Source organism: Pelmatolapia mariae, linkage group LG14 (genome assembly GCF_036321145.2).
Source record: "Pelmatolapia mariae isolate MD_Pm_ZW linkage group LG14, Pm_UMD_F_2, whole genome shotgun sequence".
Lineage (NCBI taxonomy): Eukaryota > Metazoa > Chordata > Actinopteri > Cichliformes > Cichlidae > Pelmatolapia > Pelmatolapia mariae.
The window spans coordinates 9263989-9285000 of record NC_086239.1 but is presented as its reverse complement, the minus strand read 5'-3'; the positions used below and the strand labels follow the sequence as shown (position 1 = coordinate 9285000).

Genomic DNA, 21012 nt, shown 5'->3' with positions numbered 1-21012 from the left:
AGTGTACACTCACAAACCTGTCAAACCTGCATTTGAAACGTTGGCTACCATAGCAGTATAGTATTGCAACATGGCATTTGGGTCTTCTAACTAAAATAGGAAAATAGGAACATAAATAGTGCATCATTGCCAGACCTGGCCCACATCTGGTTGACATACACTCTGTTATGACACCAGTTAGTCAGAAGTGCCAGCTTGATGCCAGATCTGGGCCAGACCGGTTTTCTATGAGCCTGGGCCACATAAACCAAACCACAATCGGGCCAGATATGGCATGCCATCACATAGACAGTGCCATCTATGCCAGGCCTGGCCCATATCTGGATGGCATACCACTTACCACGCCAGAAGTCAGCCAGCAGTGCCGGCTTGATACCAGATCTGGGCCAGACCAGCTTGCTATGTGGGTAGGGGTTACATCTTCCTCAATAACCCTGTGCTTATATGGGGTCCCCCAGGGGTCCATTCTTGGCCCAGTCCTTTTTTATACTCTCCCCTTGGGCTCAGCTTTTTAAAAAGCACGGTAAAACATTTCATTGCTATGCAGATGACTCACGGATTTATCTGCCACTGAAACGTAAATTCATGATTCTTCTGAAGGCCTTACTGGATTGTTTGAAGGATAGCCTTAAATTTTCTTAACTTAAATGAACAGGAAACAGAGGTCATTGTGTTTTAACCTTTACAACATTGTCCCTATAAGGAATTATAAAAACCATTTGCGAGGAACCTGGAATTGATTTTTAACAATAATCTAACTTGTGACCAATACATTAACACAGTCATTAAAACTAGATTCTTCCATCTCTGATACTAGCAAAAGCGAAGCAATTTCTCTGATTCGGAGACGTTAAGAGAGCGATCCAGCTTCACTATTATAATAATCATTATTCAGGTGTCAATTTGTCAGTGCTTAGCCGACTGCAGTTAGTCCAAAACGCTGCAGCACAATTATTAACTGCCACAAGCAAGCAAGACTACATATCTCCCATATTCAAGCCCCAACTGGTCATGGCAGACGGCTGCTGCTCTCTGAGCTCAGTTCTGCTGGACGTTTTTTCCTGTTAAAAGAGAAGTTTTTCCTTCCCACTGTTGCCACGTGCTTGCTCACATGGTGTTCTCTGATTGTTGGGGGGGGGGTTGTATTATTGTAGGGTGTTTCCCTTAAAATGTAAACTGTTGTTGTGAATTGGTCCTATGCAAATAAAACTGAATTGAACTGAATTGAATTAAATATTTGCATTTCAAGTTCTTTTAACTGTGTTGTGTTTACTCGGGTTTAGTCACTTTATATTTCCTTTCTTGAAGGAAATATAAAGTGAAGGAAATATGCTTCTTAACAGCATTTGGCCACACTTGTGCTTTAAGCTTAATTGTAACATCATCATGGAAAGGCGCTCACAATGACCATGCTAATGCAGGTGTAATGTTTGTTAAGCGCACCACCTTAAACGTTTGTGTTACTATACACACACCATACAAACAGAGAATGAGAATGCATACATCCATTGCAAAATTTTGAATATTAATGTTAAAAAGAATAATTTGGAAGATGCCAGTGCAGCTACCCATATTTTTTCATTTTGTTTTTATTGTTATTAATTCCTTTTTGTTCAGTCAGAACTACAAATATGAATGTTGTGAGATTGGAAAAAAATCACTATATACTCTAGAGTTCATATTTTGGAGCTAATGAATGTCACAAAACGCTAGTTAATGGTTTAGATACTTTAGTCAGTCTGAAAAAAAATTTCATCAGTAACCCAGCATAGCTGTCGACATTCTCTTCAAGAAGAGCTGAAGGCATTAGCGAGCGCTATCATCATTACTACCTCATGATATTATGGACCACTGCATTAAGAGATTCTCATTAGGCCCTTGATAGCCTCAGCCATATTGCATCCTGTAAAATAAAATGTACATACACTAGAAGTTGATGTCTAAAGAGTGTGATGGAAATGTTCCTTACTGTAGTATGACTTGTAAACTAGCACTTCTTTAAAATTGATCAGCGCCAGTTAAAAGCTCATTAACAACTGATATGCATTCACAGCAAAGGCTGAGGTATACGATTAAGTAAGATAGATGATGGTTGGGTAGAAGAACCTTTACAGTCTGGGTAATTTCATTTCTCTAACTTTCAGTGCCCTGGTCAGATCTCCCAATGCCCCTTACAAATGGATGCATGAATTAGACCTTTTTTGACTAAGTACTCATTTTTAGTTGGTGAATTTAATTAGATGAATTGCTACTTTAACTCTTGAAATCATAAAGAGAGATGACATGGTGTAAGTCTATCACAAGTGTAAAGTTCTTTTTTTAATGTTGTCAGAAACACACAACACAGTCTCTATGTGATAACATATCTAATTTGTCTTGATCTCACAATAAATGTGTTAAATGTGCTGTCATTATTACCATCTGGTCCCATTCTTCCCAATAAATCTTACACTGTTGAAAAGTCTGATTATTTCCACTTAAATAGTGCCATGTTTGTGAGGACAATTTGTGGGTTGAGCAGCAGAGTTGAGTATGTGAGTTGCTCTAATGAAAAAGTTGCCAAATCTTTTCTGTGGCTATGTTCAGTCTGTTCTGGATTGTCTGGGTATAGAGCTGTCGGCCAAATCGTCCTCCACACCTTGACTGTAAATCTGTAGAAGACTGCGGTTCCTAAATGTGGACAGGATGAGGAAACACAGTCTTCTTGGGACACCCACTCCACAGCCTATATCTGATATCAACTGTTATATGGAACTAGTGCTCGCTCCAAATAATGCTGCATCTTGGTTTTACAGAGCATCATCTTAAAGTTGCTCTATGCCACAGGCCCTGTTCAGATCAGTCAAACTTGGCATGCTTGGAGCAGACACCAGCTGACCACTAATGCTAATCAGGCAGCAATCAGGCTCCTAATTGTCAGCATCTTGGGTACCAGGAGCTCAAAACAAGAGTCAATAGGAGATAACTTATCTGAATTTCAGAATTGGGACCACACCTTCATACCCTTCCGGTTCTCTATATATTACCCCACCGGCTCTACAAGCTGTCTGTTCTCGTTTTTGTGCCCCACCCTCCCTCCCCTTTTCAGTTCATTCACTACTCATTAGTACATGGGGATCTACCCAGCCTGGGAGCCACCGCCACTGAGGCCTTCCTCTACCCACAGCCTCAATTCATGTTCAAGCCATCTGCCATTAACTACTAGAAATGCTGTCAAACCTAAAATGAGGATGTGGTCCCAGCTAGTGAATAGCAGAAGCTGTTTGACGTTCACAGAGAAGACCTGGCAAGTTGGCAACTCTGCTGCTCAACCCGCAAATTAATTTTCAAATCCGGCACCATGTAAGGGGAAATACACAGGCTTTCCAACAGTATAAGATTCATTGCACCGATTAGACAAGCATTGTTACAACAACAAAAGGATCGACCGAAAACAAATGTCCTCACTTTTTGTGCTAAGATTAGTCACGGTAAACACCCAGGCTCACAGTTATTCATAAAATCACTACTGCACATAGTGATTGAGAATTTAAGAACAATATTTTGAACTTTACTGAAGAGATCAACAGTTCACACGTCATGACCCATCCTTTCTATGTGTCGGAAATAATTAATAATTATGTTCCTGCTGTGTCCCATGTGAAAAATGAACATTGTCTCAGGTGCACATATTGATCCTGCTGCTGCAGGAAACCATACAAAGCTGCAGGAGTAAATAAAACATCTAAAAGCAACAACTTCAGCTCCTGCTAAAGTTTGTCAAACCCAGATTCGTGGCAGTAACCTCACAGCGACTGGTCTGTGTGTGCACGTTCTCTAAGCAGGTAGCAGGGCAGGCACAAATCACAGGCACACAATCAACATATACAAAAATGTATCTGTTGTTTTGCTTATATTAAACACTGCGGTTGTGCTTTATTTCAAATAGACATTCATCATTACGACTGGCATGACTGATGATCATGTGCTTGTTTTGGTGTTCCCTCATCCCACCCTATGAATAGCAAGTATGCTACATTATAATGATGCATTTGTACATTCAGAAATAGCTATCTTGTCACTTCTGAAAAGTTTCTATACAGTATTGATACAGTGGTAATAGTAGAAGTTTGAATGCGGTCTGACAGTGACATTAGCTCAGGGCTACAGCAGCCAAATCCCTGAAAGGTTAAACATTGCAAGAAAAGAAAAAGAGCAAAATTACCCTAGGGCTAACTTTGCCTCAGGGCAGCCATGCTAATATTGAAGTGTCATGTGCCACTCTCTGTAGACTTGGAGTTAACAGAGAACAAAAGTGTGACAATCTGCGTCCATCAGACTCAAACTAGTGCAAACTTTCAGTCCCACTGCAGGGTGTAGTGTGTCCTATAATGCACGTTTAACCCCTTTTTGTTCTACTAAGGAAGCTCACATTGTTTGACCGGGGTTGAAAAAGGTTCTAAAATGTGAATAAGAGAGAGCTGAAAAATCAGCTTAAATCTTATTATAAAATGCACACAAGTGCACACTGGACTTGGCTTTGTCAGCACTGTACTCATCCCTAATGCCACTGGGGTAACTTCAAGGCAATCAGCTGTGATTATGAAGGATGGTTGGTATGACCCTGTAAATGTTTTATTCTTAGTCTGTTCTGAATACAAATATTCTGAAAACTCTCCACAACAACCTGCAAATGGACAGACAGATAAGTGCAGACTCACGCTTGTGGTTGTTCTTGCGTTGGAAGGGTAGCGTGTGTCGCTCTGAGTCTTCTTCACCCTCCTCATCTGCCAGGTGTGTGTGAGTGTAGTGGTAACTCAGCCCTGGGCGGTTCTTATAGCGCTTCCCGCAGACTGGAACACACACGCAGTGTATAATATTAGATTTATCTACATTTGCAAGAAGAAACGAGAAAGGAGAAACTTAAATGAATCCATAGAAAATGTGACGCTCACTGTCACAGACATAAGGCTTGTCTCTGTCTTCAATGGCAGGCAGCTCTTGTCTCTTTCTCATGCCCCCAACACCATAGGCCTGCAGAGAACACACACACAGACACACACACACACACACACACACACACACACACACACACACACACACACTTGTAAAAATACATGTAATATAATCATAAAAGTTTGAACTTCCACGCTTATTATGTACTAAGTTTTGTACACTCATACACAATAAAGACAGCATAGCAGCACACTCCTCACTTGGTTGTTTCACAACACACACACACACACACACACACACACACACACACGTTTGCATTCTAATCATCTGCTCTCAGTGTAAAGCTCCACTTCCAGCAGGAGGGGGCTGATGACACCTAGCAGGGGAGCAACAGTTCCAATTAGCAACCCTGGTGTATGTGTAAGCGTGTGTGTGTGTGTGTGTGTGTGTGTGTGTGTGTGTGTGTGTGTGTGTGTGAGAGAGAGAGAGAGTTTGTGTGTGGTGACTTTCAGAATGCATTGCTATCACTTGATTATCTTCCCATAGGATGCCCAAAAAGAGTGTGGGGAAAAAAAAGACCTGTCTGATCTAATCAAAGATGTTATAAAAAAGGTCTTCCCAGCATGATTTTAATCACTGTATCTGTTTGCATTTATTTGCAATAACTTCTAGTTTTGTGTAATGACACTTCACTTCAAAGTCTGGTACACAGAGAAAGCACGAAAGATTTCTAACTTATATTTTACACTTATGTGAAGTTTCCAGTAATCATTCCTTATACACTGTCACGTCTCCAGCACTGCGTGCCTTTATGTCTTACAGACAGGACACAAATTCAGAGCTGATAACTCTGAGCTCAGACTAGGTCATTTGTTTTTTCCTGATTCTGCTCTTCCACATTAACAAGTAAGTAATTTCTGTGGAAAAGACTGAAATGTCCCTGTTTCCTTACTCGTGCTTTGGTACGGTTCTTGCGCTTCGGAACATCTTCATCCATGTCGTCTGCCTCCAGCTCATGAGGGAAATCCCCAACAAGCAGCTTCTGTTGGTGAGATATAGAAACAGAAAAGGAGAGATGGACTGTCATACAGGTTAGTTTCCTTTCCTTTCCTTTTATCACTTAAGTCATTTATTTTTCCTTTTACCCTGCATGAGCCCGTATGTTTAAATTAAATTGCGCACTTTCCTGCTGTTTTTAACTTGTTTGGATGATCCCAGCATGAAAGCACTATTAACACTGAACATAACCAATACTTTCACCGTTTTGCTGCAATAAAATATGACAACATTTGAATCACAATTTTCTCAATTAAACAGGTAGATCATGAAAATCGAATAAAACTGAGCAAATCATGGGTTGAGGGGTGCATAACAGAATGAGCAAAGGCAGGCAGAAGTGTCAGACATACCCTTCCTTTTGGGTCAGCCAACAAAAACATACTTCCACTTCCTATATTAAAACTTGATAGCTTGTTTTACCGAACTCCTTTGTGTCCTAAATCACCCAAAAAGCTTCACTTGAGTATGCATTACAGCCTATTCATTAGAAACTTCACAGGCTGTGCAGAGTCCGTTGTGATGAATAAACTGAAGACTATGCGTAAAATCAGTGGAGTGCCCCTCTTGGATGAGAGGCTTTTAGCGTTCTATTAGCAAGAGGTTTAGTAGGACTAAACATCTATTTTAACAAAGACACCAGCTTTATTCAAATATATTCATGTAACAGTGTGTGGAATATCACAGACACTGAGCTCAAATATTCTAGTAAGAAAAGTGTAAAAAGCTGACAGTTGAGTGTTTGATGGGACACACGGTATAACGCCTGCCTGCTGAAGAGCAGGAGTCGGGGGAAGCCCTGGATTAGAGGCCCTAAACACGACTCCAGCTCTCAAAGGGCCACTGTGAGCGCTATTCACTCAACTGCTGATTGATTAGCTGTCCGTGAGAGTTCAACAGCGGCAGCCTCAAGCTGGTGAAATACTCCGGACAGATGGGCATTAAGTTTTTGCACATAAGTTATGTTTGCTTTTAATGTAAAGAAGAAAAAAAGAAAACTATTTTCAAAGTTGGTCTGTGAAACAACTGAGCGGGATCCCCGTAAAACAACAAGCCACAAGTGCAGTGATGGGAAACACGCACACGCTGTCAGGAGCCGCAGGAGCCCATGTCACCGCCAAAACGCACACTCCAAGAGAGAGAGAGAGACGCACACACACAAAAAGGCATAGACAGACAAAGAAACGCAAACACAGATGGATAAAAAAAGACAGACAGCCTGACATGAGAAGAAAACAACAAGACGTGGAGAGCAACAAAGAACTACAGAGAGAGAAACGACTGAGGAAAGAGGAAGCAGCGTCTCACCTGACACTCGCTCATGGGCTCTTCTTCCTTGGTTTCTACCTTCTTGTCCAGGGTTTCCCCAGCAAGCAGCGACTCCAGCACGGGACCGTCTGGGATCCCCCCCTCCTTCTTTAAAGATGCCTCGTAGTCTGTGGAACGAGACGATTACAATCAGAAAGCAGCAGAGAGCGCGACTTCACGCTGGCGTGCACAGTCGAGCTGACAGAGCCCCGAGGACATGAAATTTGGCTTGTTCATGAAACTGCAGTGACTTTTAGCATCTCTACGGCACAGAGGCTGAAATGATCATGGCCATTTTAGCGTCACGTGATTGTATAACACTTGTGGAAAATTGCTGTTTTTAAATTTTCTTAAAGCATTAACCAATTGCTGTAAAATGTTAGTAAAATAAGAAAATATCCAAGTTATTTAAGTATGAGGTTAAAGTTTTCTACAAATATGATCACTCCACTGAAGTTAGTTATACAATAACATCCAAAAAGTTTTCAAAGAAAAGAGATATTCTGTGTGACTCCGAATTTATAAGCAATGTCTACCACACCTAACATAGTTGAGATATTCTGCAGTTTCTTTCAAGTGTTTCTGTTCATCCCATTTCCTACTCACCTATCTTGAACTCGATCGGTACAAGCCGCGGGTCCTCCAAGATGTTTAGCCGTCTCTTCTTGCGCCAGCAGCGAGCGGGGTATGTGTACAACTGGCCCGGAGCGTGACCTGAAATACAGAGGAACACACATACTGGCGTGATTGATACATTAATTAGTACATGAACGAAAGTAGGTTATTAAATAATCATAATTCTGGCATGTCAAAGTCTGATGTGCTGGAATAAATTACCAAGTAACTAATTTTGGTGTTTTACATCATTAACTAGACAGCCCACATCCAGAGACTGTGAGCGACTCTAGACACAGCGGTGCTAAACGCTAACACATTTTATATTTTACAACATTTCCCAGTTATTTATTCAGGTTGGTTATTTTAGTTTATCTCGAGAGCTCGTGTGCTGAGCAGTGCCCCGACACAGATGGTGTTACAGAAAAGGTAGCATTGCATAAGAACTAGACATTTATTCTTATTCTTCTGCTTTAAATAGTAGTGAAATAGGCATTACACCCTTTAAGTAAAAGTCTTCATCCTTAAATAAAAGTGCAAAAGTTTTACTTAAAGTATTAATTATGCAGTATTCTGTGTATTCTGTGTATATAATATTTATATTACAGCTAATTACTTATATACTGCTGTGTCACTTTATCTATAATACATTTATTGGAAGATTTATTTTTATACTCGGCAAAATAAGACCTAAAATAAATTGTGCGAGTTGCAACTTGCAAATATATAGTGAAGTAGAAGGAGAAAACAGTATAACAAATAAATAAAGAGCAAATACATTATATAACATAACTGTACTTCAGTACATTCCATCACTGGTACTATCATTGCTGGGTGTTGTGAGCCTTTAGCCCAAATGGCCTTGTTGAGGAAACTCTAGAGGGACCACTGGCCATTGGTGTTACCTACTGTTACCATGTTGTGACCACCAGTGACCCCTGTGAATGCACCCCTGCATTTATGTGTCAGCCTGATCTCGTAGTAATTCATCCGAAAGTTGGTGTTCTTGGGAAACTGCTCTGAATAGAAACTGTTTTGAAGAGGGCTAGAGCAGCTCATCTCATGAGGTAGAGTAGGTCATCTAGTAATCCAAAGGTTAATGGTTCAATCCCTGGCTGCTCCAGTATAGTATACAGATAGATACTGAAGTTGCTCTCTGATGCATTCACCGGAGTGTGAATGTGAGACAGAAAGCACTTAGGCAAAAAAACATTTAAAAAAAGTGCTTCTGTGACTGGGTATGAATGGGTGCTTATAAAAAACGATAAATGTACATGTGATATAACAAAAATATGATACAACAAAAGACCCTCAGCTAACTAACCTGGGCATGTCTTCAGAGCGGACAGGATAAAATCAGGAGAGGCCATAACTAGTGAAAGTGATGTACTTAGAGTGGAAACTGAAAATAAAAAAATCTCCTGTTTTCTATTATGACCCAAGCTTTCAGTAGTTAGATTACTTTTGACTGTTTTTTGTGTTTTTAAAGATGACATGAAACACTAATTTACACCATGGAGCCCTGCTCTCAAAAACCTACATAGATGTAACTCTGTCTGTGAAGCTGGATTTAAGAAATAAGTGCTTAAAGTTTTAAAAACATGTTTAGCGCCATCTTCTGTCAGTACGGAACGTGACGTCATGTGGTTGGTTGATGATAATAGACTTATATTAGCTTATGTTAGCTAGCTCAGTGTTTCCCAACCACTGTGCGCATAGGAGTGCCGTGAGAAATGATCAGGTGTCCCGTGGAAGAATATCTGGTTTCACCTGATTGGTACTCTAAACGACCAGCGTAACGGGCAAAACAATTACTACATTCTCTTCCACTAGAGGGCAGTACAACTTCTTGCTCCAATTAAATGGGTTGCCAACTGCCAATTAAACAGAAGAAGACGAAGAAGAAATTACATTGTCATGCGACAATGCAGGGTGTAACAGCAATAGATAAATATTTGAAAAGCAAAAGTAGTCAATCTGACCTGGGTCCTGGAGAAAAGTCCAACCCAGATGAAGGTCCTAGTATGAGTAGTAGTCAGAAGAAAGCAAAAATGGTATATTGGGAACAAACTGAGCCAATTCCGCTATAGCTGGTGCATGTTTTTTGTCAATATGTTTTTTGTGACATTTGGTCTCTGTTTGGTGGTGTGCTGTGTGCTACGTGCCGTGGCTCCAAAAGGTTGGGAAACACTGCTCTAATGTAAAGCTATTAACCACAACCAACCAACCACATGATGTCAGAAGATGGTGCTAAACATTTTTTTAAAACCTTAAGCACTTGTTTTTTTAAATCCAGCTTCACAGAGTTACATCTATATCAGTTTTGAGGAGGGCTCAGTGGTGTAAATTAGCCTTTATATGTTTAGTGTTTCATGTCCTCTTTAACTACTTGAACTACCACTAAACTACAAAAATGTAGCTTATTTAACTGTCATTCACCACTCTACAGCCCTGATGCCAGCTAATGTGGCCACAAATGTTGGTATGGGTATGTGACACTACAGGAAAAATCAGATTGTGTCCTCTGTGCACCACTGGATGCTATAATAGTAGTTATTGGATCTCAGTGTGACCAAACTACTCCAAAGAAAAGTATGTGTTGGGTTAATGTGCGTGTGTAAAATATCCAATGAACAATGAAGTTTTGTTTGGTGGTTTTTGAACAAAATTGCCACATTTTCTAAGTTATTTGGCCAGTAACAAAAAGTAGTGATATTAAACAAAGAAAAACAACTTTAAATCTACAAACACGAAATAAAAATTCAAAATTCTTTTAAAAATTCAATAAGTGAGTTCAATTCTAATTTGGGTTACACTGAAAATAAAGTTTTATCTGAAAGTGACTCACACAGAAAGCAAAAAATAAATAAATAAATTGTACAAACCAAAATGGTTAATGCATCAGGCATTACACAAAACTACACGCACATAAGTGTGTTGTCTCTGGAATAGCTGGTGCCAGCGGCGTAACATCGCCTACAGGGGTGTCTGATTCAGTGCCAAAATACACTGATGTTACAGAGAAGGAAAAAGCAATGAGGAAACACCCTTTGGGGGAAAAAAGTTGAGGTGTGAGAGGTAGGAGGCAATAAAAGGAAAGACAGAAACAAGCAGAGCAGAGGATGGAAGGCAGGAAGAAGCGTGATGAGCGACTGGAGAGAACAGTTCGTGTAGCACAACAGCTGGCATACACAGACACCAACATAGGAGAAGAAGAGGAAGAACACTCTGGTGGGTAAAAACACTAAAAAAACACACACACACACATACACAAACCTGGTCCACGGTGGTTCTTCTCCATCCAGATGTAGCAGTTGCTCTGGGCCACCCCGGTCTGGGAGTCCAGGAAAGGGAGCCGCATGGAGCGCTCTGCACACAGACGGGCATTGTAGCTGCGACAGTGTTCGATGGCCTCCTTATAAAACTCCTCTCCAAGACTGAGTCAGAGCAAAGGGGAAGAACAAAGATGGAGGATATAGGGAGGGGTTAAAGGTGAAGGACAAGAGGAGGTCCAGTACTAGCAGAAAAGTCAAAACCCCAGGCGTGTGAGTCGAAAGAGGAAGGCTTTAAGTAGAACAAGGAGCAACGTGAAGCTTGCACACACCCAAACCGTCAAAAGGGGCAGTGGGTGAACAGTCATGGACAGCTACAGTCTTTGTGTGTGTGTGTGTGTGTGTGTGTGTGTGTGTGTGTGTGTGTGTGTGTGTGTGTGTGTGTGTGTGTGTGTGTGTGTGTGTGTGTGTAGGTAGGTGAGCAGTGGAGATGCACAGTCCTAATAACCTGGGTCTTAGCAGACAAGCTGGCGACCACTCACTGTTAACACCACACACCCAGACACACACACACATGCTGTACAGTAAGAGAGTATATAACACTTTATTCTCACTGCAAGAACAATGTATGCACAGTATTTTCCCACCTGTACAAGTGTGAGTTTGATTAACATGCAGTGGGATATTCTTCCCTTTGTCCCTCCCTCCACTCAACCTCACCACCCCACCCCTCTCCCACACCCCTTCGTACCTGTTCTTGATGACTGCACCTCCAGATTGCCTGCAGGGAGAAGAAGAAGAAGAAGAAGGAGAAAAAAGTGAGTAGATGTGTGGTGAGTCACTCCTACACCCCACCCTATTTTGCCCCCCGCCCCCCCCGTTCGTTTGGCTTCTCATTCTTTCACAACTCGTTTCCCTCGCTCTGTCTCTCTCGCTTGTTTCCAAGACTGTTTTTCTTTTCTTTCTTTTTTTTACTTGCGTGTTTAACTTTCCCACTCCCCCTGTTCTCCTGCTGTTCTTTTTTTTCTCCTCCCTTTGTGTTTTATATTTTCATCTTTCTTTGCACTTCTCTCTCTCCTCTTTTTGTCTCTCTCCTGTTAATCACTCCTCTCTAGTGTCTTCCTGCTGAGCACAGACATCAAGGTCACTCTACTATACAGACGATAGATACACGACACACAAAACTGCGCGAGCGCGCGCACACGCATGCACACATCGAGGGCCAACAGCGAGCTCACAAAGACAGTGCAGGGTAGTGGCTGGTAGCGATTTCTTGTTTCTGTCCAACCACTGAAGGGGCGTGGCCGATTAACTGAACGATTAGATGTAGATTTGTGTGTTATTCAGTTGTATCTCCACAATGCAGTTTTCCTCCACCGATTTAGCATTGCCTTCTTTTACCACTGCCAGACTCATAAAGGCTTTTTGAAAAGAAAAATCATCAGAATGCATGGAGCAGAGCCAGAAATACTATTTTTTTTAATTCTACATGTAATTCTGTCTTGTCACAACCTGGCACCCACATTTTCCACAATGCAATTTGACCTTCGGCAGCTCACTTCAGACATTGTTATGCTAGTAATGGCTAATGCAGCCTTGAGGGTCTAGCCTGAAGTGGAGAGGAGGACCAGACCACGAGGAATAGTAAGTACATTTCAACACCCACAACGTTTTTTTTCACTTTCAGGTTTCTTTTAGTCTGCAGCCCCACCTGATGCTGACTCAAAGGACATCACTTGAGTCCCTTTGGAGGCGCATAAGACTTTAAACGACACACACACACATATTCCGCAAACACCTGTCAACAGACTTTGGTGTGTAAAGCTGATGAAGCTTCACTTTAAACAGGCAACACGCACCTTTCAGCAATTCACTAAATTAAACAATGTCCTTCAGAAGAACTCACACAAACGTTTATGGAAATATTGCAGCGTGGCATAAAAGGTCTACTTTTATCCTCTTTTTTTCCCCTTACTTTTAAGAGGTTAAAGAACCCCTCTCATCACTGGTTATAACAGTAAACACAAGGTGAAGCTCAGGGAACAATGATGGCCATGAAAAATATTATGTCAACTATGTTTTAGATGTGGAAAAATTGTGTTAAAGTTATTTTATATTTTGATAATCATCCATCCGGCTCAGCCTGCCCTATATTTGGACTTTGTTTGACATTTATCACAGCAGCCACATTATTTGAGGCTGGGACCTAAATAGAGCAGAAGCATTAGCTAATGGCATTAGCATCACCTATATTTACCTCCTGTTTATGTCAAAATCAATGCTTTAATAAAGGAGTATGTCTCATTACTTCCCCCTCTCATCCCACAGAAAATACTGTGGTCACTAGGGTGTGTCTGATAGCCCTGCGTTGGTGTTGCTCCTTGATCATCATAATTGATCTTGGTCCAGGGTCATGTAGGCATACCACAACTTTAACTGCATGGAAGGTTGTGGTATGGATAGACGTGTAGGGATAAAAGGAGTTTCCGATTAAAAATCAAAATCAAGGTTCAGGGTTAGGATGTGGTTAGGGTTACAGGGGCTATGGACAGGGAATTGGGAGTTTTTGTTTGGTTTATCTTCAAATACAACTAAGGTGCACAGTTCTAGATCACAACCCACCTGAGTTTCTAGTCCTTTAGCACCATTTACTAAAAACAACCTCATGTACACACAGTATATATCTCCCCATTTCCAACTTCTTCTGGTTCGCTTGTTCCTGGCCCTCCACTACTAAACAACAATACTACAAACATGTGTTATGTCTAGAATTTATAAATAGAAAAGGACAAAAGCAGAAAAAAAACAATGTTCCATGTAAGCAACTACACAGAATTTTAAAAATTATTTGTGTTATTTGTCATATGTCAGTTATTCATTTTACATGGATTAATTCTTTATAAGGATGTAATAAACACAAATGACTATATATCAATAATAATAAAGATTCAGTTATGTTTATATAAAACATCTGCCAAATTGTTCAAATTCTCTTGCGTTAATGTTAACCACACGTGATCATGATTAGAATTACAGGGTTAGGGTTAACCACCCCATGATCTTGGTTAGGGTTACAGAATCTGTGGTTAGGGTTAAACATGCCATGATCAGGGGTAGGGTTTACCACACTTTGATTTTGGGTAGGGTTAGGATTATCACATCGTAAAACCATGACAACACAACAATGTGATTGGACACTTGCAATGTTGAAGCTAGACCCACAACAATTGTGATGATTCAGGAACAACACCAACATGGGGATATTAGGTCAGTTTGTCTGATTACTAGGGGACTTTTTTACTTTTCTGTAATCTTGTTTGTTTGTGACATCTTTCAGAAGGTCTTCTTAAAGAACCTAGAAGTCAGTTTTATTTAATTTATATCTTAATGTTAAAATGTTTATGATTTTCAACCTTCATAAAACAGAAAAATTTAAATAAATATGGCAATTAATAAAAAAAATATATATACACATATATATTAGGGGTGCAATGATACACAAAATTCACGGTTCGGTTCGGTTCGATACTTTGGTGTCACGGTTCGATATTTTTTCGATACAAAAAAATGTTCATGCCTTTTTAATTTGTCATTTATTAAAATTATAAATATATATTTTAACTCAAAAGTACAGTTTTTAAATTTAATGTTGCTGAAACAACAAAATAATAAAAAAAATAAATCTATCTGATCGAGAAATCACTCATCTTTGGAAAAGAGAGTTTATTACAGAGAAATGGCTCTTTCCAAAATAAAAGCTATACTATACCCTTCTTCTGGGGTATAATCTCAGCAGCATATTAAACATATCAGGTCCCCATAAGGAGAATCATGTGCTAACGGCTGTCTAAATGACTCGGGTAAAGTTTGTAGCATGCGTGCTTGTTGTTTTTGTCTGCTTCCACTTGTCTTTGCACTAGGATGATGTCGGCGTAAATGTGCAGTCATATTCGTTGCGTTCCCACTACTGCTGTCAGCGTTAATCTCGTTAAAATGACATTAACGCCATAACGCGGCAAATCTCCGTTAACGAGTTACCGCGGATCGCCCCGTGCCTGGTGCTGGACGGTGTCAACACGTTAACAAGCTAACTGCGCTAACGCACTAGTTCCCACCAACTGAGCATTGCGTGGCACATCCGACATACTGTTTTACTTTTGTCCATGACGCGCTTACCATCAGGGTCATGCTTCACATGAAAACCAAGATAGTTCCAAACGCCAGAATGAGGGTGGGGGAGGTTCAATTTCGGGTAGCGTTGAGGCAGTTGCCATGTTGCAACGAGCTTAGTTTCTGTCTTGCTAGCTTGCGCTACGCTCAGTGGATCTGCACTCGACAGTGCAGCCTAGGCGGAGTAGTCGAACGCAGATTCACTGAGCGCTCAACACAGACAGCATCGTCAGAAGAAAAGTTGATAAAATAAATAAAAAATTTTGTATTGTTCGATACATATGCGTACGGAACCGAAAGCACTGTATCGAACGGTTCAATATCGATACGAGTATTGTTGCACCCCTGATAGATAGATAGATAGATAGATAGATAGATAGATAAAAATTTGTGCTCATTCTGAATAACTAACTCTAAACCTAACAATTTACTAAAGGGTGTTAAATAATTTTAGCATACCTACTAACTGGCAGACAAAAAGTAAACCAGCTCATGGGAATAAAAACCTCACCAGCCTGGCTCATTAATAAAAAGCTGGATTAACGTCACACTATGCTACAGCTCAATATGGACGTACAAACAGAGCATATTACCCCAATCAATGCAGAATGAAAGCAGAATTAGGTCTGAAAGACGAGGGAAAACCCTCTTGTGACAATGTCAAGTAGAATCAGCTGTCCTGTTTGGAAATAAGAACAAACTCAGCACTGCCATCGGACCCAGCAGATGCTTGCGAGGACTGACAGCTTGTGCACTGAATCTTCAAAACCTCCTAAACCAGCTCTGCAACCATTCGGGCCAACGTATGACATTTAAAGGATGCGACTGGGGCGTCAATGCTGCGCTCATGTCTGCTTGCATGTCTTTGGAAAGGAGCTGCTGCTCCCCTTCTGCTGAGGAGAATACGCTCCTTTCAGCTCTGTCCCTTCAGGCGGCCATGCATATCTGACCATCAAAGTATTTCATGGCCATGTAAAAGGTGCGTCAGCAGAACTTTTCCTCACCTTATTTCACTTTTTTTCTTTTAGAGCTGTGCCCATGCAACTCCCTGCAGTTTACAATAAACAACTGGAAAAGAAAAAAATGAATTGCACTAGAGGCCTGTCCAGAAAATAACAGGTTAGATCCACAGAGTCACTCAGACACCGCTCACCCATTAGGAGGTGCTACGGATAAAAGCAATACCTAAATGCCTGAATTTTAAATGGGCCAGGAGAAGCTTGGCCAAAATAGAGAAATCCATTCCCTCAGAGACAAATATCCAGTACCTGCTGTTTGTATAAATAGTCATGAGGATGGAGAATAAACACTCACACTTGATGAGAGGCACTCAAACGGGCGCATACGTTCACAGGCCTAGAAAGCCTTACACGGTGCTGTTTAAAATATTAACAGGAACATGGTGAATAAAAGACCCGGACTTCAAGGCTGTGCTAGTGACCAAACTGAAATACCAGAGAGACCGGGAGAGAGCGGAAAAAGAAAAATATTAAATGTAAAACAGCTCCCCACATTCCTCCCCCTCCACTTTTCAAAACCTGCTCCCTTCGATCTCTCCATCACCTCCATCCCTCTCTCTCCTCTGCTGCCTTTAGAGGCGCCAGAATAAGTCGGTCCCTCCTCGATAATAAGTTGACAGCTGTAGAAAATGGCTTCTTTCAATTTGGGCGCTTGCAATCTCATTATATTGTGATAGGAGAGCCGCATGACTGTTTGCCAGTTTGAAGGCTCGTACAGCAGTAGAGCTGTACGAGGAGGAAGATACCCGCAGAGAAAGCTGGGAGACGCCACTTGAAGAAAGAGAGGACGCAGGGTGAGATGGGCTGAGGAGAGAGCACGAGGCAGAAGAAAGTGACATCCAGGAAGAGATGGGGAATGAAAAGTTTGGGAGAAAAAGAGCAGATCCCCACTGTAGCAGAGTGGGGGCAGGGGATGTGTGGAAAGCTTATTTCGGACACTTTTTTTTTAAATTTTGGAGCTCTCACAAACATTTCTCTGGAAAGTAAAACCCCCAATTCAGCTGCAAATAGCAACGAGTGTTGGTCCGACATTCAACATCGATTTGAAAAGTAATAATCGCTGGCTCTGAGATTTGATTCAGAAATCACGTTGAGTGGGTGGCAACAGCAGGAAAAAGTGTGATCACCAAATATTGCCTTAAATTCTGTCTGCCTTTGTGCTGGCCAGCTTGCTAAAAAGAATATTAAATCTGAATAGCAGTGAAATTGAAAAAGAAAAAAAGAGAAGCTGTTCTCAATTCACCAGAGGACGCCCTGTGCTCCCTTGTGGATCTGCAGGTGCAACACAGTCGGCGCTTTAAAAGCCGCTCATGACAGACGCAACTGTTTGTTGTATTAAGTTGTAGCCAGGTGATTGTCAGCTTATCTTAGACTGAAAACAAGTAGCACGGCTCCATTGTAAAGGTATCAAGAGGAAAGGAGACATTTCCCAAAATGCTGAACTAGTTTTTTTTAAAACGTCAATAAGGAAGAAACCAGACCAGGGTGTCGCCTTTTAGTTTGTGGCCATATATTCTGGACAAACCACATTTAAATGGGCCATAGCTAAAAATTGTGAAACCATTACCCCTCTTTAGTGTCATCCGTCCACCTCCTTGTCCCTGACCACCTCCTCCAGCTCTACTCAGCCGACACACATAGCCCAAGCCTCTGTCCCTGCTGGACATGCCTGAAACACCTCAAATAGGAACTGTCCAGGAGGCATGCTAATACCACAAGTGGCTCTTTTCGATGTGGAGGCACGGCAGTTCAATTCTGAGCTACTCAGCACTGAAACCAGAGATAGGATCATTGCTGAGGGAAACAGAGAGCCCCAAAACCTCTCGGAGGAAGCTCATTTCCTCTGCTCGGATCTGCGATCTCATCCCAGAGTAATGTATTATTTGTTCTTAAATTATTTTATCATTTCATGATTTAACTGAACAAAAACAGACCATAAATGTTCCAAGATATCTTAAATAAAAATTAAGTGCAATTACAACTCTGCGTCTATAGTATTCCACATGCCTTGTGTTTACTGTCACTACGTGTCTTCATATGTAGAATTCCTGTAACTGAACAACATTATTATTTTTATGTTTTTATCATTCAAGCAACTTCTAGAAATACTTTTAACATTGTCCTTTGCATTTTTGCTCCTGTGCAGTAAGGCTGGCCCCACCACACCAGACAAGTGGCAGGTATGACTTGGCTGCACATTTCACACTTTGCAAAGCCATGCAGTGGGACAAATGTGACCCTTTGGCGGGCCAGATCTGGGCCCCTCTCCCTATGTTTGACACCCCTGCTCCAGACAGATGTTTAGCACAGACAGGGAAACATCTGCACCTCTCTGGCTTGTGGCCACTGTGGTCCTATACCAGCCAAGCAGTTGGTGAAAACACAGACCACAGGGGAACACACAGAGAAACCAAACTGCCTATCATCAAACCACACAGCCGATTAAGAAAAGCCGAAACCTGATTCCACATCAGTGAACACACACACACACACACACACACACACACATGAAGACAGGGGTTATATGCCTCAATCAGCATGAAAACTAATTTTACAATTCCAATCGTTTTCATCTGTGATATTTTTCAACATGTATTTCTATTTCAGGTTTATTTCAGCTATATTTTACACTAATGGATGCAAACAGACTCGCAAGAGCAGGGAGAAATAGTAGCCGCTTTAGTAATGAACTGGCGTGGAGCCAGCTCTCCAACAAACTGGAGCTGACTACCAAAAATGTCCATGCAGACATGACAGAAATGACAATCAAGCAGATCCGCACTATGCAAGGGCACAAAAACTAGAAAGGACACCTGTGCAAGGGTGCCTGCACACAGAAATACGTAAAGTAACACCACCAATGGCGGTATATGCATTTGTATGGGCAATATTTAGCCACAAAAACAAAGAGGAGGCATGCAGACAGAAGAGATGCTTGCATGCACAGGCAGTAATAATATGAACCTTTAGCCACACATACAAACACAGGCTCGAGATTAGATAAGAAAAGAGAATGAGAGTGCCTGGAGCATGCAGACTGTGTGTTTGTGAGTGTGTGTGTGTATATGTGTGTATGAATCCTAAGCCCACACTGAGCTGTCTGCCTCAGCCTGCACTAAGCAAACAGCAGGGAGGGAGAGGCCTCCATGAAAACACTGAAGTAACTGGTATCACTGGGAGCACGCACACAAATAAACAGACTGGTGCAGCTGACAGGCAGTAGATACAGAAGCATCCTAAAAAAAAAGCACAGCCACCCCACCAGGACCACCCTGGGTAAGCCATTGTCTGAATCTCTCCGTGATCCCTCAAGTCCCATCCAGCAGAAGTCCACTTCAGCGCACACTGAGCCTCGGCCCAGGGTTGCACTGGCGCTCAAATGCACGTAGACTGCCGCCAGCATTTTTCTATTATGGTGCAATTAACCACACCAATTAGCTGGTTCCCCAACCGATAGGGAAACAGAGGGCTCCCCCTAGAGGTGAAGTCATATTATTGGGGGGGGGGAAAAATATGAGGGAATCAGAAATTACAAGAAACGTCCATTCCAACAAAGGATTTCATTTCAATGGCGGTTTCCAACTGGGTGGAATTAGGTAATTAAACTGTAAGGAAATGAAGTAGTTCACTTGTAAATGGCTTTTTGGGGGCTGAGGGCAGATTGTGTTCTGCACTTAAGATTTGTTAGCAAATGCTGCCGACAGCGTGGCTGGTAGCTGTGTGCGCGTCTCGGTTGAGTTTGGAGCCTGTAGAAACACTTGTGCCTACATACTCAAGCCTGTACACCTGTCCACACACCTGTCCTATCCACCATTGTCCATCTGTGCACACACACACCTACACACACACACAAATGCCAGCCCACAGAGATTTGTGTGTGTGTGTGTGTGTGTGTGTGTGTGTGTGTGTGTGTGTGTGTGTGTGTGTGTGTGTGTGTGTGTGTGTGTGTGCTCGCAGAGGAGAACTAATATCAGGCGGCCTACCACTGTTCCGTGCCTCCCCTTCCCCCACCCCAGCCCCTCCATGGCTGAACTCAACAGATTAAACTATGCAATATCACCCTTACCAATTCACCCCTCCTCCTCCTCCTCCTCCTCATGCCCCTCCACCCTCACCATCCCCAATTCAATTTCTTTTCCACTCTCCTCCTCTCTCTCTCTCTCTCTCTCAGTCGAATGATTTGTCTTTCTCTCTCTCTCTCTCTCTTCTTTCAATTTGTGTGTGCATGTGCGCTTGTTCACAGCAACACATTTTTCTGTTCTTCTGAAGACTGCAAGGCTGCAGTAGTAGGAATATATAGATATTTGTATGTGTATATAGTATATCTAGGCTGGGCTACTGAAATATGTGTGGATGGCTGCCCGTGAACACACACTAGCAGATATTGCATGCATATTGATGAAGTATTGTAGAGAGATGTAGTCTGGCAAACGCAGATCAAGAGTAAAAAAAAATTGGGTGGAAGAGTGAGACACATACATTTGGAGTGCATGCACTAATGCAGTCCTACTCCTGTATGCAGGTTAATGAAAACGTGTGCGCATGTGTGTGTGTGCGTGTGACTGACAGCGTGCACGCCAGTCAGAAAAAGACAAAGAGGCCGCACATTCAGTTTGACAGTGACAGACAGACAGATG

General features: G+C 41.8%; 1 protein-coding gene across 2 annotated transcripts in view; it reads right to left on the bottom strand.

Moving 5' to 3' along the window:
- Positions 1–21012, bottom strand: part of dpf1 (double PHD fingers 1) — a 55469-nt gene that overhangs the window by 29539 nt on the left and 4918 nt on the right. For both annotated transcript variants that reach the window (XR_010095500.1, XM_063493217.1), the window contains exons 2-8: positions 11938–11967; positions 11191–11351; positions 7906–8013; positions 7300–7427; positions 5888–5977; positions 4935–5013; positions 4701–4832 (exon numbers count right to left, since the gene is read on the bottom strand). Coding sequence is in view for 1 of the 2 variants with exons in the window: in XM_063493217.1 (XP_063349287.1) it covers positions 4701–4832; positions 4935–5013; positions 5888–5977; positions 7300–7427; positions 7906–8013; positions 11191–11351; positions 11938–11967 (728 nt within the window). In the remaining variant the exon portion in view is untranslated. The remainder of the gene's footprint in view (positions 1–4700; positions 4833–4934; positions 5014–5887; positions 5978–7299; positions 7428–7905; positions 8014–11190; positions 11352–11937; positions 11968–21012) is intronic.